Here is a 14864-nt window from a genome sequence, read left to right as displayed (position 1 = left end):
AATCAAGTCATGTTTTAATCTTAGCCATTGATTAGACTTAATCTCGGTCGTTGAAGACTCAACAGGAAAAGTATAAAATGGAGGCTTGGGGTTCATTTGGAAAAACACACTGAGAGAACAAATTGATCTAGAGTTTGATTTCTTGGGCTAGGAAGCTGAGAAATTCGAACTAGGTAATCATTCAGCAGTAGAGGGGCAGAAGGAATCCGGGCAGACTTTCCAGAGAATACTGACAGAGAGACAGAGAGAGCTTGTGGAAGCAGTGCAGTAGCCGAGAGAGCTGATGTTGGGCTAGTCTAGGCCCACGCAGCCTTGATGCAAAGAGCCAGAAGGGCCAGCACAGAGGAGAAAGTTATCTGTCACGCAAAAGTCTGAACTGTCGAAAGAGCTGGGATAGCTGATGCAGAGGGCAGAAGAGCTGACGCAGGGTTGACGCAGAGCCTACGTGGGGCCAACGCAGAAGTAGCCAAGGTTAGCCAGTCATGTTGCCGGATCAGCCGGAATTCTGCAGGGTGAAGTGAGGTAAAACTCACTCAAATTTTCCGCCAGTATTTTCTCTATAAAGGATTGCTAGATAAGCATCCTAGATTTGTATTCAAATATTTCTCCTGCATAATAATAAATCCTCAAAACTGTTGCACCGATTTTCCCGCATTGGGTTTTTCCCCATAAGAACTTCAGTAGACCTTGGTCATGAAGCATGGCACGGGTGGCTTCGATGATAATTCAACTCTTCCTTTCAGCAACTCCATTTTGCTCAGGGGTATATGTCGCAATGGTCTCCCTCTTAATGTCAGCTTCTCTACAATAGTCAATGAATTCATTTGACTCATATTCTGTCCCATTATCGGTCCTTAATATTTTGATCTTCTTCCCTGTTTGATTCTCGACCAAGGCTCTGAAAGAGCGGAACCATTTGAACACTTTCGTCCTTCTTCTTCAAGAAATAGATCCATGTTTTGCGAGAGAATTTGTCCACAAAAATTGCATAGTACAAATGTCCACCCAAAGATGTTACAGTAAACATACCTGATAGATCAGAATGGACCAATTGAAGAATATCGGTAGACTGACTTTGACTTGAGGGGAATGGTCCCCTTGTATGTTTTCCAACTGCACAACCCTGACAAACACCTTCATAATCTAAGTTGAATTCGAGCATACCTGTGACCATCTTCCTTACATCAGGTAAGGCTTTAAAATGAAGGTGAGAAAATCTTCGATGCCATAATTCGGATTGAAGAGAAGTATCGCAAGTCATTGCTCCCAACGAACTTCCTCCAACCTGATAAAGACCTTCAACCCTGAATCCAAGTGAATGCATCTCTCAGGTTCCTTTTCCAAACATGAACCTTCCCATCAACGAATGTCACCTTGAAACCTTTATCTTCCATTGCAAAAATAGAGACCAGGTTCTTTTTCAGATCAGGTACATACAACACTTCTTGTAAATGAAGAGTTTGACCTTGATTTAAGTGAAGAGTAACAGTTCCAATCCCTTTCACGGTATAATTGGCATTATCCCCAAGTATAATCTCCATATTAGTCTTATTTTCAATCAAATTTGAGAGGGCCTCCTTGTACCCAGTGAAGTGCCTTGAGGCACCACTATCAATCAACCAATGATCCAATGTATCCAAAGGAGAGGCGGTGGTGAGGGAAAAAATAAGATAAAATTCTTTTTTCTTTTCTATAACATTAACTTCTTCATACCTGGAGTTTCTCGACTTCTTGGGAGGACAACCATTTCCATTTGGAGCAGCGGAAGCATTCCTTTTTCCTTTGAAGGCAGTAAGATTGTTTCCATTTGAAGGCTTGTCTCTTTCCATCATCCTTATTTTTTCTAGAGTGCATCTAGCCAATAATTTATCAAATCCCAGAATCATGTCATTGTTGAGGATGGTAGTGTTAAACACATCCCATTCTCGTGTAAGGCCTCCAAGTGCAATAAGAGTGAGCTCCCTGTCACCAATAACTTCTCCAATAGATAGGAGATCATTTTTGATTTCGATCATCCTCATGAAGTAGGATTGAATGGATTCTCCTCTATCCATCTTGATGTCTTTCAACTTGCTCTTGAGAAAGAGAACTTGATTTGCATTATTTACTTTGAACATCCCAACTAGCTTGTCATACATCTCCTTAGATGTTTCCAAATCAGAAATATAGGCAACCAAGGCTTGTGAATAGAATCAATAATAATTTTCTTAGCTTTAACCTCACCTTTCTTGTACTTTGTTTGTGCAGCAACGGATGCATTTGAAGGAGGCTCCACTACTCTTCCTTTGACATAGTCCATGGCATCATTTTCTTCCAAAGTCAAATCTAGAGACATCTTCCATGCATGATAATCGGATTGGTCCTTAAGCTTGTCCTTGAATTTGAAGTAAGATGTAGTCGTCATTGGGACTAGTTCTTGTCCAACAACTTCCTGTCCAACAACTTCCCTTAGTGATTGTTTTTCCTCACTCTTGCTTGGGCTTTGTCTTCACCTGAGCTCTGATCCAATATTAATTTTAGATAACAATGGTATGTTCTATGCTTAGCACAATTTACTAAAATGCTCCTTATCAGCCCAATGACAATTTCCAATTATTTCCAGTAGCAATCACATTGACAGTAAATGCAAATAGAACATAAAAACATGTGCAAAAGACAAGCCAAGACAAGAGGACACAAGATTTGGCGGATGCCAGGGAAAAACCCCAATGTGGGGAAAACCCTTTGATCAAATCTTCTTATTATTATTCAATAGTTCAGCACAGAGAGAGAGTACATAGATCAAATTCACTTGCCCAATACACAGTCAAAACAGCCCTATCAAAATCAGCAGTCAACTTCAACCCTAACCAGAAAGTCAACACTGGTCAAATCAGCAACAAAACTTCCTCCAAGCAGCTCGGTCAACAATAGTCCAATTCGACCTTCAAGAAGGGTCAAAGTCAACCCAAAACAGTGCACAAAAACTTAGTCAACCCTGGTCAAACAACCTTAATTGCCTTGGTTTCTGTGCCAAAGAATGTGGCCTCAAGAGATCGGAATTCTGCCCAGAAAAATGCAGTCAAAGACAGTCAAACAACCCCTAGTCAACGTTAGTCTGCACTCTATATTTTCAGCCTGCACTTTCGCTTCTGAAATTTCATCCTTCTATGCCACACATGGGAGAGAGATAGAGGTTGTTCAAGTTGTACAAACCAGTCAAGAGAAGAGAGAGAAGAATGATGTGTGTGAGTGATGTCCAAATGAGAAGAGAGGTCACTCCTATTTATACAATTTGTTGAGGGTGAGGAGACAAATCCATTGGGCTTCTTAAGCCTACATTTGACTGAGGCCGACCTTGACAATTTGTGCATGAGAAAGAATAAATTCAAAATTCTACTTATGCTTGTCTGAATGAGATGATCTGTATATCAAACTTGGACCTCTCAAAAAGAGGAATCGAATGCAATAATCATCTCCATCAAATGAGTTGTCCCATGGTGGAATTTGGCCCTAGTTGCCAATTTTAACACCACCTAATTTTAAAAAATATTTTTTTTACTACATTATTTGCAATGTGAATGAAAAAAGGCAATAAGAGGGTGCATAAGAAAGTTTAAAAAAATAAATGAAGCTTGTTGTCCAACTATGGATAAAACCCTTGCATCGACTCATGGGCATGAAAATCATAGGAAATGGCAAAAAAAACAAAGAAACAAAATGTTGGTAGGCAAAGAGGCAAGCAAGCATAACCCTAAATCTATGAAAAAAATCATTGACATAGGGGTTTTTAAGAACATACCTGTTAATGGAAGAAATGAAGTTTGTCTCACTGTTCTTTAATCTTCGATCCACAAAAAATTCTTAGTTGCTAGTGATAATGGTTGTTTGATCCTCAATCCCTAATTGACAACCACCACAAAGCTCTTCCCCTTCATTCTCCAAGACTCAAAAACCAAAATGAGCAAAAGATGACCAAAATTGCTTTTTCTAGCAGCGGCCCAGCCTACTCAGCGATTTTTTGGGTCGTCGCACAATATTTTGCCGAAATATCGGCGATATTTCGGAAATATCATGATATTTTCAAGCAAGCAAATATCGCAATATTTTCTCGACGATATTTCGGAAATATCACGATATTTTCAGGCAAGCAAATATCGCGATATTTTCAACATTTTGTCGAAAATATCGCGATATTTTTGAATATCGTTCATATTTCGGCAATATTATCAACACTGATTTCATCATTCTTCAAGGCCACCCCCGCTCAACTTATCTAGGGTTTGGCTTAAACATTGATCTAGTCACCACTATTTATTGTATTCCTAGCCGATTATGACCAACCTAGTCATTACATGGGCCCATAACACTTCTTAGGGAGCATACACTACCTCTTGAGTTGTGTATAAATAAACCCTAAGACTCATTTGTAACGTTACCTTCAGCTATTGCTCTCTTATACAAGATATTCATTCTTTAGCCTACAAATACCATACCTATCATTGTGTTGGATTTCATGGTGTGATCTATTGTTTGAGCGTTGTGCTCTAGCATTCTTAAGTAATTTCTCTTTAAATGTGCACTTGCTAGTTGCTTCTATTGTGTAGTAGTGTTGATATATCTTTTGCCCTAGTGCTGGTTTTCCTTCTCTATGAGGAGATTAGGATTTGCTGGTTGGTTCCATTGAAGCCTTTCAATTTCGTTTGGATCCCAACACTCCCAAAACAATTCATGGCTTTTTGAAACGTTTTGCACACCAGTGAGAAAAATTCAAAAAAACAACAAAATGCCCAAAAAACCTACTGCACACCAATACTCGTGGTCAAAAGAATTTGTCATTGAGTATTATTGTTGTGGAAAGTTGTTGGTAAATCTGAATATTTTGTCTCATGCTTTTTTTTGCATTTAAGGGTTTGTTGTGTGTTTGTGTTGTATGTGCATTGTATCTGATCTTGAAAAAATTTGACATTTTCGCTTCATATATTGTATCGATATATGTTTCAATGTAATTTAAGTCTATAATGATTACAGTGTTTCTATTGGTGAGAAGAGTTAGGTTCATGACAGGAAGAAACCATTGAAGGAACCATTGACTAATGAAGCACATGTGTTCAACCACTGACCAATGAAGTTGACGAACCATTGACCAATGAGTTGTATTGCATGTGTGCAACCACCTAGATTAACTAGTCTATATCATATTTTGCTGTTGTAGTAGAGAAAGCAGCCAAATAATAAGAAAACTTTCCCATGGCCTCAAAATATTTACATACTTCATTGGATTTCACAAGTCAAAATTGAAAACCAACTTAATCCAAATAAGTCAAAATTTTAGGTTTTCACAAGTCTAGCGAGAATGCAATGTGATATCATGTTGGAAGACATAGTTGACTGGAATGAAAACGTAAAGTAGCAAACATATGAGTTTTCCCTTCGGTACATTTATTGAGAATACGTGGCCAATCTTCGATTGTAGCCACGTGAGAGCCAACTATATGAATTTAAATGGAATGAATTGTTAGCTTGGGATTTTCATTTTTTCTATAATCATCCCCATGAATTTCCCTAAAATTTGGGGTGTCTCCACACATCACCATGAATTTTTCTAAAATGTGGAAGTGTCTCCACACATCCCCATGTGCATTTCCTCTCTCCTACATCTTGGAAACTTGGTGGAACGTTGTCTTATCTATTCTTTGCCTAAGCGGACCTAGAAACAATTCACATACCACCATAGATCGACTATTTCTTATAACTTCAACAAGACTATTCAAAAATAAAAAAAGTAAAATTTCTTCGAATGTGTCTTGACTTTTAGAAAACAATAGTTGTTGAGTTTGATGAAACTTGCTTCACATAAAAATTAAAGAAGCGGCTTGAAGAAACAAAAGTGCCATTACTTTTCTTGATTTTCTAATTAAAGAAAAGATCTTTTCAATAAACAATTTGACATCTAGAAATTAAACATGATAAAACAGGCTAAACAATTGCACAATATTGAACTTGCCAAATCTCCTTTGGTTTATGCCAAACTTAAAAGACAAAAACCCTTAATCCTAAGGAATAGGAATTATCAAGAAAAAAATAAATAAAATTCTTCAATTTCAAGGAACTAGAAGAAAAAAATCCTATCAATGACAGCAACATATATATACTACCAATCCACAGCTTGAATGGGGCTATACAACTTGAGAATATATGTTTCCTCATAAGAGGTCACAAGTTCAAATCTAGAAGGGGGAAGAGTATGTATGCCTCCATAGACTTTGGCAGTTAAATCAATGCACAGAGGTGGGTCTTTTTTCCCACAAACAAGAGGGTCTCATGCACCAATTTGGTGTCTAGCTTGGTTGTGACTTTAAATTAGATTATAAGTACAATTTGAAAGGGCCTAATGGTTAAGAGTAGTGTTGCGAAAATCGCGATATAATCGCGATAACATCAAAAAATCGCAACTTTTTTCATTATGCCAATAAAATCGCTCGATTATTACAAACTTTTTTTTTCAAAAAAATAGCTGAAAAAATCGCGATTTTTTCAAAATTATCGCGATTCGATAAGAAATAATCGCCAGACTCCCGGATAGCGTGTTTTATAAGGGAAAAAATGAATTTTTTTTATCATTTTGAACAGACAGCGGCGTAGTTTGAGAGCTGAGGAGAGGAAGCCTGGAAGGCGTCTACTAGAGCAAAGGAGGAAAAAGCCTGGAGATTTTAACATCCCAAGCAAGAGAACTTCATCTTTGGATCAAATTTCTTCGACAAACCGTGGTTTCCAGGTATGGGCACCAAATTTGGCCATTTTGTTTTGGTTTTTTTCTTGTTTTTGCTTGAGTTTCTATAACCCATTGATTATCAATTATTTTTTAGTGGATTTGATGGTGTTTTTTTTTAATTTTTGTTGCAGAGAGCGGAGAGAGTTCATTTTGGATTGAGTTGAAGTTTTTTTGTTTGTTTGTCAAAAATTCAATGTGTTGTGTCATGTATGTAATTTTTTTTAATTTTTGTAACTTGCAATTCTTATTGTGCCATAGGTTCAACTTCAAAGTTCAAACTTCATCTTACATTAAAACTCAAGAGTTCAACCAAGTTACAAACATGTCAAGGAAATTGGAACCTCTGTGGGAATTTGGTGAACCTAATGGAGGGTTTGATAGATTGAATTTGTCTTGCAAGTTGTATGGGCGGCATATGTCAAGGGGAGTTTATAGATTGAAGTATCACCTTGCACAAATCCCTCGCCATGATGTAGGGCCTTGCAACAATACAAATGTGGAAATCATCCGAAGAGCCATGAAATCATTGGAAGAATTAGAGCAAGAGAGAGTGGCCAAAGCAAATTTGAAGAAGCAACTAGCAGGAAGGGTGTTAGAAGGTGAATATGGAAGTGGCACTGGTTCTACTTCAGCATCAATGTCTACAACCAACCCTGTAGCTGCCTCATCATTTTTTGTTCCTAGAACCACGTCTGGTTCACAACCATCTATCACTTCAATGCTTAAAAAAAATGAGAAAGAACAAGCTGACAAGTTGTTGGGCAAGTTTTTCCTTTGGAGTGATATTCATTTCAGCGTTGCAAGGAATAATCCATTTTTCCAGCCTGCTATTGATGTTATTGCAATTGTTGGCCTAGGGTACAAAATCCCTTCTTATGATGACTTTAAAGGCCGCATTCTTCAAGATGAAAAGGTTGACTGCACCAAAAAATTGAGGGAGTTTAGGGCATCATGGGCACAAACAGGGTGCACTATGATGTCAGATGGTTGGACCGACCAAACAGGGAGAACCCTTATAAACTTCTTGGTTAGTTGTCCCAAGGGGACAGTGTTTATGAAATCTGTTGATGCATCTTCACATATTAAAGATGCAAAATTATTATGTGATTTGTTGGATGTGTTTATTTTGGAGGTAGGTGCAGAACATGTTGTCCAAGTCATAACGGACAATGCTGCAAATTATGTTGCTGCTGGCAGGATGCTTATAGAGAGGCATCCTACTTTATTTTCGACACCTTGTGTTGCACGTTGTATTGATTTGATGTTGGAGGACATAGGAAAAATTTCATTTGTCAAAAATATTGTTGACTCATCAAAAAGCATTACAAAATTTATATATAATCATGCATTTGTGCTTAGCTTGATGAGAAAATTCACCAACAACAAGGAGTTGGTGCGCCCCGCCATTGCACAGTTTGCCACCAGTTTCATATCTCTTCAATCCCTCTTGAATTCTATGTGGGATGTGAAAAGAATGTTTCTTTCAGAGGAGTGACGTGCTTTGACAATGAGCCGCAAACCAAAGGGAGAGGCCATATGCAGATTAGTTTCATATCAGGAAGACTTCTGGGCGGGAGTGCAGGAGGTGTGCACCGTTACTGAACCTTTGGTAAAAGTTCTTCAATTAGTTGATGGTGAGAAACCCACAATGGGCTATTTGTATGAGGCCATGGACGGGAACAAAAAATCCATTCAGGCCTACTATGATAATAAGGGAGATGAGGGGTTTCAGAAACAACTCCTCCTATGGGAATTGATTGATGAACGATGGAACAACACACTCCATCATCCCATTCATGCTACAGGGATCTACTTGAACCCCATATTTTTTTACCCATGTGGATTCTTATTTGATGCTGAGATCATGGATGGATTCTTAACCTGTATTCAGAGGATGGTGCGATCTCTAGCAAAACGTGCAGAAATCTTCAAAGAAATGGAGATATACAGAATGGCAGGTAGCACATTTGGCTTTGAGATGGTTGTGGTTGATAGGAAGACTACAATGCCAGGTATTTTTTTAGTTTGTTTCAAATTTCATTGTCTCTTCAAATTCATAACTTCATACTTTGCTTCAACTTTCAAATTTCATTTTTTTCTTATGTTTATCTTATTTGTATTTTTGTTGTAGATGCATGGTGAACTCGCTATGGTGCCAGAGCACCCCATCTGCGAAAGCTTACCATTCGAATCCTCAGCCAAACATGTAGCTCCTCAAGATGCGAGCGCAACTGGAATGTATTTGAAAAAATACACAACAAGACGCGCAACAGGTTAAACTTAAAACTTAAAATATTCCAAATTTCCAATTAATTTTTTGAATTCATTAAATAAAAAAAAAAAAATTATAATTATTATTTTATGATCTTTGTACAAGCTGGAGACCCAGCAACTTAATGACATGGTCTACGTCTACTACAATCTTCGATTGTGGGTGAAGCAACTTGAGAGGATACCTGATATGGAGGCCATCTCATTGGATGGGATTGACACCACTGCTGCATGGAGGGTTGAGGCTGAGAGGCCTCTCATGGAGTCTGTCGATGATTGGTTAGAGCAGGAGGTAGTGGAAAGCGTAGAGGGGGAGGAGGATGAGCAACAGAAAGAGGAGGTGACACCACCTACCCAGGCTACCCCTGCCACCAGTAGAGGACGAGGTCTACCTCCTATAGCTCCTAGTTCTTCAGCTTCTAGAGCACAGTAGAGTCCACTGCCAACTCCACTAGCATCTACATTTAGAAGGAAAGTGAAAGCTATTGCATTTTCTCGCAAGAGGGGCAGAGGAAATCAATAGTATTACTTATTTGGTTCATTTCATTGTATATGACATTATGACTCGTGATATGAGATACATTATTATATTTTTTGTTGATATTTTGAGGCTGAGTTGGGACTCAAGAGTCAGGGCTTGTTATTTAGGACATGATTCATTGTTATGTGTAATGTAGCACTAGAAATGATATTACACATCTTATATATTAGTTCTTTTATCATATTTATGTGTCAATGTATTTATTTTATGTTGTAGATGCTTTAGATATTAAAAATTTGAAAAAAATGAATATTTTTGTATTTTACGATTTTTCCCGATTTTTATAATTTTTTCCCCTTGCCAATTTAATCCTGATAACGATTTTCGCAACATTGGTTAAGAGCATGTGTTTCCTCTTAAGAGATCACAAGTACAAATCCAGAAGGGGATAGAATATGTACACCTCCATGGACTTTAGCAGTCAAATCGTTGCGTGGAAGCAAGTCCCTTGTCCCACAAACAATGAGGTCTCATACACCAATTTGGTGTCCAGCTTGGCCGTCTAAAATTAGATTTTATTATTATTATTACTACTGCAGTGAAATTGGTTAAATGGTGATACAAGAAATAGACAAAGTTTGTAAGATTCTGGAAACAAACAAACAAAGAGGTTTCATACACCAATTTGCTGCCCAGCTTGGCCATGACCTAAATTTGATGATGATTATTATTATTATTATTATTATAACTCTAGTGAAATGGTGATACAGGAAATAGACAAAGTTTGTAAGATTCTAGATGCGAGCAAGCATTCCCATGCCGTTACCTCGGAACATTCTTACCTGAAGGGATTGTAATACATCTTGGAATTTATGTCAGTCGAGTCCACAGCCACACAAAGAGGATTTGAAATTTTTCTCCGTTCAATTTCAGTAGCTGGGTTGTCACGCTTCTCACGTTGAACCATCCAATAAGAAGCACGACACTGATAAGGCCTAAGTTCTGGAAGTAACTCTGGAAAGTTGACTTCCAACATAGGTTCTTCTCTGCATTTATCAAATTTATTGTTTAAAAGCAAAACTTGTAAAACCACTTGGGAAATACTGAAGGTAACCTCTAAACAGAGATTCTAGATATCAAATTCAATGCATCACAAAAGTAATAAAATAAATAAAAGCCATACAATTTAACTTACTTGGACCGTCTTATGGCTTCATAGAAGGTGGCAGTATCAAAGTGATTATCTAGCTCATTACTAGCATCTGAGTCTGCCAATACAGCATGATCAGCTTCCCTCTTTTCCAATGTAGATACTCCATATGTAACTTCATCAGTTGTAACTTCCGGCCGCAGCCAAGATATAGCGTTCATCATGCTCTTCTTCCATGGCTGTCTCACAGTACAGGATAGCCCGTTGCTAACATCAAAGGTTTTCTTCGTAATAGCTATACTAATCCTGCAAGACGATCTTATATCTACAACTTTGTTATGTTCATTCAACCTCAATGTCATGAACCCTTGACTTATTAAGTGGGCGAGGCTAGTTACACCCTCATCTGGACCATCAAAATGTCCCGAAAACAATACAGATTTTGATGAACCAATGGCCTCTTGTTCATTATTTTGGCAAGAATCGGTTAAGGAAGCCGGAATTAAAACTTCAACAGAAACATCATTGGCAGAAATCAAAGGCCAACTCCACCCCACTCGAGCATTATCACTCTTTAGCACTACTAATTTCAACCGCAAAGAGAACTCCATGGTTTCATACTGATCGAACTGGCAATGTTTGGAAAGGAGAACTTCTCCATACGTGACATCACACAAAATGACCTCAGCTAGCTCAAAATAGCTATCATCCCCTGGATTATGGTTTGAATCAATATCTACATACTCCACCCTTGTATGGCTGCTACCACTTTTACAAGTTACCTCTGCATTTCCTACCCCAAGAGGACTACTACAATGGCCTTCATGGGCTTCTTCTGTGTCACTCAAATTGTCGATGGGATAACTTTCAGCTTGAAGCTTCCTTGCTTTCCTAGGAGTGTTCTGCTTTTTTCTGGTCATTATTCTTCTGAGAGCTAGCGAAAGGCAAAAGGCAAAACAAAAAACCTATTTGTCAGGTCCAACAAAAATTATTTCTTTTGTCCTTTATATACATGCAAATAATGGTTTGTGAAGATAGCCATAGAATTAGGAACAGGCAAGCCTACCTACTTGGTGTTGTTTGCTAATCCCCGGTTTCAATTATAATGTAGACAATTCGAAACGAACTGAGCTAAAAACAGACAATTATCGCAGGCAGCTGATAGGAAGTTAGGTTGGTCTCTTTAGGCATACCCCGGGGATACGGAGATTCATGGAACTGTTCCTGTGGCTGTAACTTGTTATTGTCATGGCATTCTTATCGACGAAATTCAAAAGAAAAACGAAAAACCCATGATATGATTTACTGGAAAAATTCATAATTCATAGAAGCATACATGCCTGAGCACTGAGCAAGCTTGAGGTTCAGATGGTAGTTAGAGCGCAGAGCCCAAATCCATAGTCGAGAAACCTTCCTTCTACATGAGCACGACTGAATGAACGAATTTCTCCAGTAAATGTTCCCCCATGCTTCACTCTCCCTCCAAAATGGAATCGAGGACCCTTCTACTCGACTTATATATATATACAAATCAAGAATTTTTCGACCGGGTAATTTCCTAAATCGATATTTGAAAGCGGAGGGTTATACAGTAGACAAATTTAGCGTTCTCGGTTAGTCTAGCCTCTTTATTTTGTCTGAGTCAATTCTTCCAATGAGATCACTTTTTAATATTCACGAAGTAGTTACATTACGGATACAATCTAATTATTTTTCCAGTAATAATTATTGGTTGATCACTTTAACATATTAATATTAATATTCAAGGTGTAGTTTTATTAGTCCGTGGAAAGAAGGATTTCGCATCAATTAAGAAATAAGGGGAAAAATAAATATTTATTTAAAAATATTTGATTGGATGATAATTTGAAGATTTTATTGTAGTCTTTTAACGTATCATAGAATTTCAGTCATGATTTCTCAATACAATAGATTTCGAGTGAAAATTTATGGCTATAGTTGTAATATTTAAGCTATTATTTTTTAGATATTTGTGTAATAATTTTTATTATTAGTATAACCAAATCGGCGATTGCTTAACAATAGTCTTCTCCCATTTTCTGCGGGCCGACGATGAACCCTAGCCAAGTTGTGGCCGCCTCCCCTGTTCCGGACGCCGCCTGGCCCATGCTCCGCCCTGCAGCAAACGATAATGCGAGATCAATACAGAGAACGCTGCTCTTGAAGTTGCATTCTTCAGCCGCCGCCGTCTCAGCGCCCTCGGCCTCCGTTTTGCTTCGGTCCTCTGCCGTTGACGAGGAAGATCCTGCTCAGCCTAAACTCAAACGGGGGCTTCGATCTCCACCTACGGCAGCGCGGGCTATTACAGCCATCCTTCACGCTAAGCTGCCCAGACCTCAGGACGGCTGCAGCAAGCACAGCCCGAGTTCCCCACGCCTTCACGGAAGATTTGCTCCTGCCATTAGGGTCTCGGTCTGTCAAATAACTGAGGGCTTTTGCCATGAACCAGAGCAGTGGACCTCATCACTCGCATGGTCTCCACTTGGTTCTGGGGCGAACAACCACTCTCAGAAAGGCATTCGCAGCCTCAGATCTGACAGCGATGGGCCAGATCTGATCACCCAGCAGGTAGACCAAGCCATGCTCTGGCCAGATCCAGAGATCTGTAATCATTTTGACATGGGATCCAGGCCTATATCTGACCCCTTTCAGATTCTTATTTCTCAGCCTTCAGGCAGAACCAGCATGCAATGGGTGAGCCCTTCAGATCTGGTGCAGGAACTCAAACTGCAGCTTGAATGCAGATTGGGGATTCCATCCAGCCTTCTGCGACTTCTCTCTCAAGGTAAACAACTTGAAGACCATCTTCCTCTCTCTGCTTACAGCATTTCCAGGAACAGCGTAGTGGTGGTGAACCTTCGTTTAAGAGGAGGTGCAGGGGGGCAATCTTCCTCTACCCGGCCTTTCTCATACAAGGATGCAGTCCACTCTGAGAACCCCAAGCCACCGGAAGCCCCTAAATCTAAGGTCTTCCTGGTTGACAAGATCGAAGAGGTTCCCTTTGTTGAATTCATTCATGAAGAACTGGCTTCCCAGCAACAAGAGTTTGCTGAAAAAGCCATCATCTGCAGATTTAACGGTTTGTGGCCGCGTTCGCAGGATCTCTATGCATGGATACATGCAAACTGGACACATCACTGTAAGATCTTTTTCTGTTCGAAAGGCTATTTCATTGTTTTATTCAAAGACAGTAAGCACTATGAAAAGGCCTTAGAAGAGGGCCCTTGGTTCATGGGAAATGCAGGGTTATTCTTGACTCCTTGGTTCCCAGACTTCGATCCAGCTACTGCAACCATCACCAAGACTCCGGTATGGATTCGGCTTCCAAACTTTCCTGCCCACCTATGGAATACTCGTGTCTTCAGAGTTATAGGAGACACCTTGGGCAGCTTCCTCTGTGGAGACTTATGGCGAGAATCTAAAGGTCTCTACTCATATGCAAGAATATGTGCGGAGTTAGACCTGAGCAAAGGTCTTCCAGAACAAATCAACCTTAAGATAAACGACCTTGTCTGGACCCAGACTCTGGACTACGAGAATACAGCTTTTCGGTGCCGCCATTGCCATCAATCTGGGCATTTGCAGAATACATGTCCATCTCGACCGGCAAAAAAGAGCAAAGCCAATGCCTCCAAGCCCAAGCCCAAACGCTGGACCCCCTGCTCTCCTCCTCCAGTGGTGGATCCTGGTTCCTCCAGTTCTGAAGATGAAGACAGCGATGAAGAATTGGAACAGGTCCCATCGCCCGTGGCCCCCGCCACCGATGGTTTGGCGCCTTCCTCTGACTCAGCCATTGCTCAGAAACGTGTCCATTTGTCCTCCTCCTCAGATTCAGAAAAGGAGAGCTTCCCCAAGGAGGGAACCCCGGCGGGGGATCCCAATCTCCAAGTTGTAATCGCTCATCCACCTCAAAATGGTTGGGTTGCAATCAAAAATCGAAAAGGGAAAAAACCTCGTGTTGAAACCTCTACCCTCGCAGGGTAGTTCACTTTGTTTCTCTCAGCTTCTAGTGTCTTGTTGCAGCTCCTTGTTTGCATAGCTCCTTCTCCGGAACCGAGGTTGATAGGTCTGTCATTTCCGGTTGCCGGTTCTTGCTTCTTTGAGATGTACCCTCTTGTACAATATTTTCACTTAATAGATTTAGTCTTAATTTAGAAAAATAATTTTTATTATTAAAATTTGGAGTA

At 39.6% G+C, this 14864-nt stretch overlaps 1 protein-coding gene across 5 annotated transcripts in view; it reads right to left on the bottom strand.

Moving 5' to 3' along the window:
• The window catches only part of LOC149158008 (uncharacterized), a 413335-nt gene extending 401129 nt beyond the window's left edge, over positions 1–12206 (bottom strand). The window contains exons 1-4 of one of the 5 annotated variants that reach the window (XM_089436086.1): positions 11993–12206; positions 11723–11886; positions 10702–11590; positions 10349–10552 (exon numbers count right to left, since the gene is read on the bottom strand). In XM_089436086.1, coding sequence (XP_089292212.1) covers positions 10349–10552; positions 10702–11576 — 1079 coding nt within the window. In that variant the 5' untranslated portion in view covers positions 11577–11590; positions 11723–11886; positions 11993–12206. The remainder of the gene's footprint in view (positions 1–10348; positions 10553–10701; positions 11591–11722; positions 11887–11992) is intronic. The other 4 variants (XM_089436084.1, XM_089436088.1, XM_089436087.1 and 1 more) reach the window with 4 other exon arrangements.
• Positions 12207–14864: the final 2658 nt, after the last annotated feature.

Source organism: Pinus tabuliformis, chromosome 5_2 (genome assembly GCF_031772625.1).
Source record: "Pinus tabuliformis cultivar Carrire ecotype Pingquan chromosome 5_2, CPIR1, whole genome shotgun sequence".
NCBI lineage: Eukaryota > Viridiplantae > Streptophyta > Pinopsida > Pinales > Pinaceae > Pinus > Pinus tabuliformis.
This window is presented reverse-complemented; position numbering and strand designations above follow the sequence as displayed.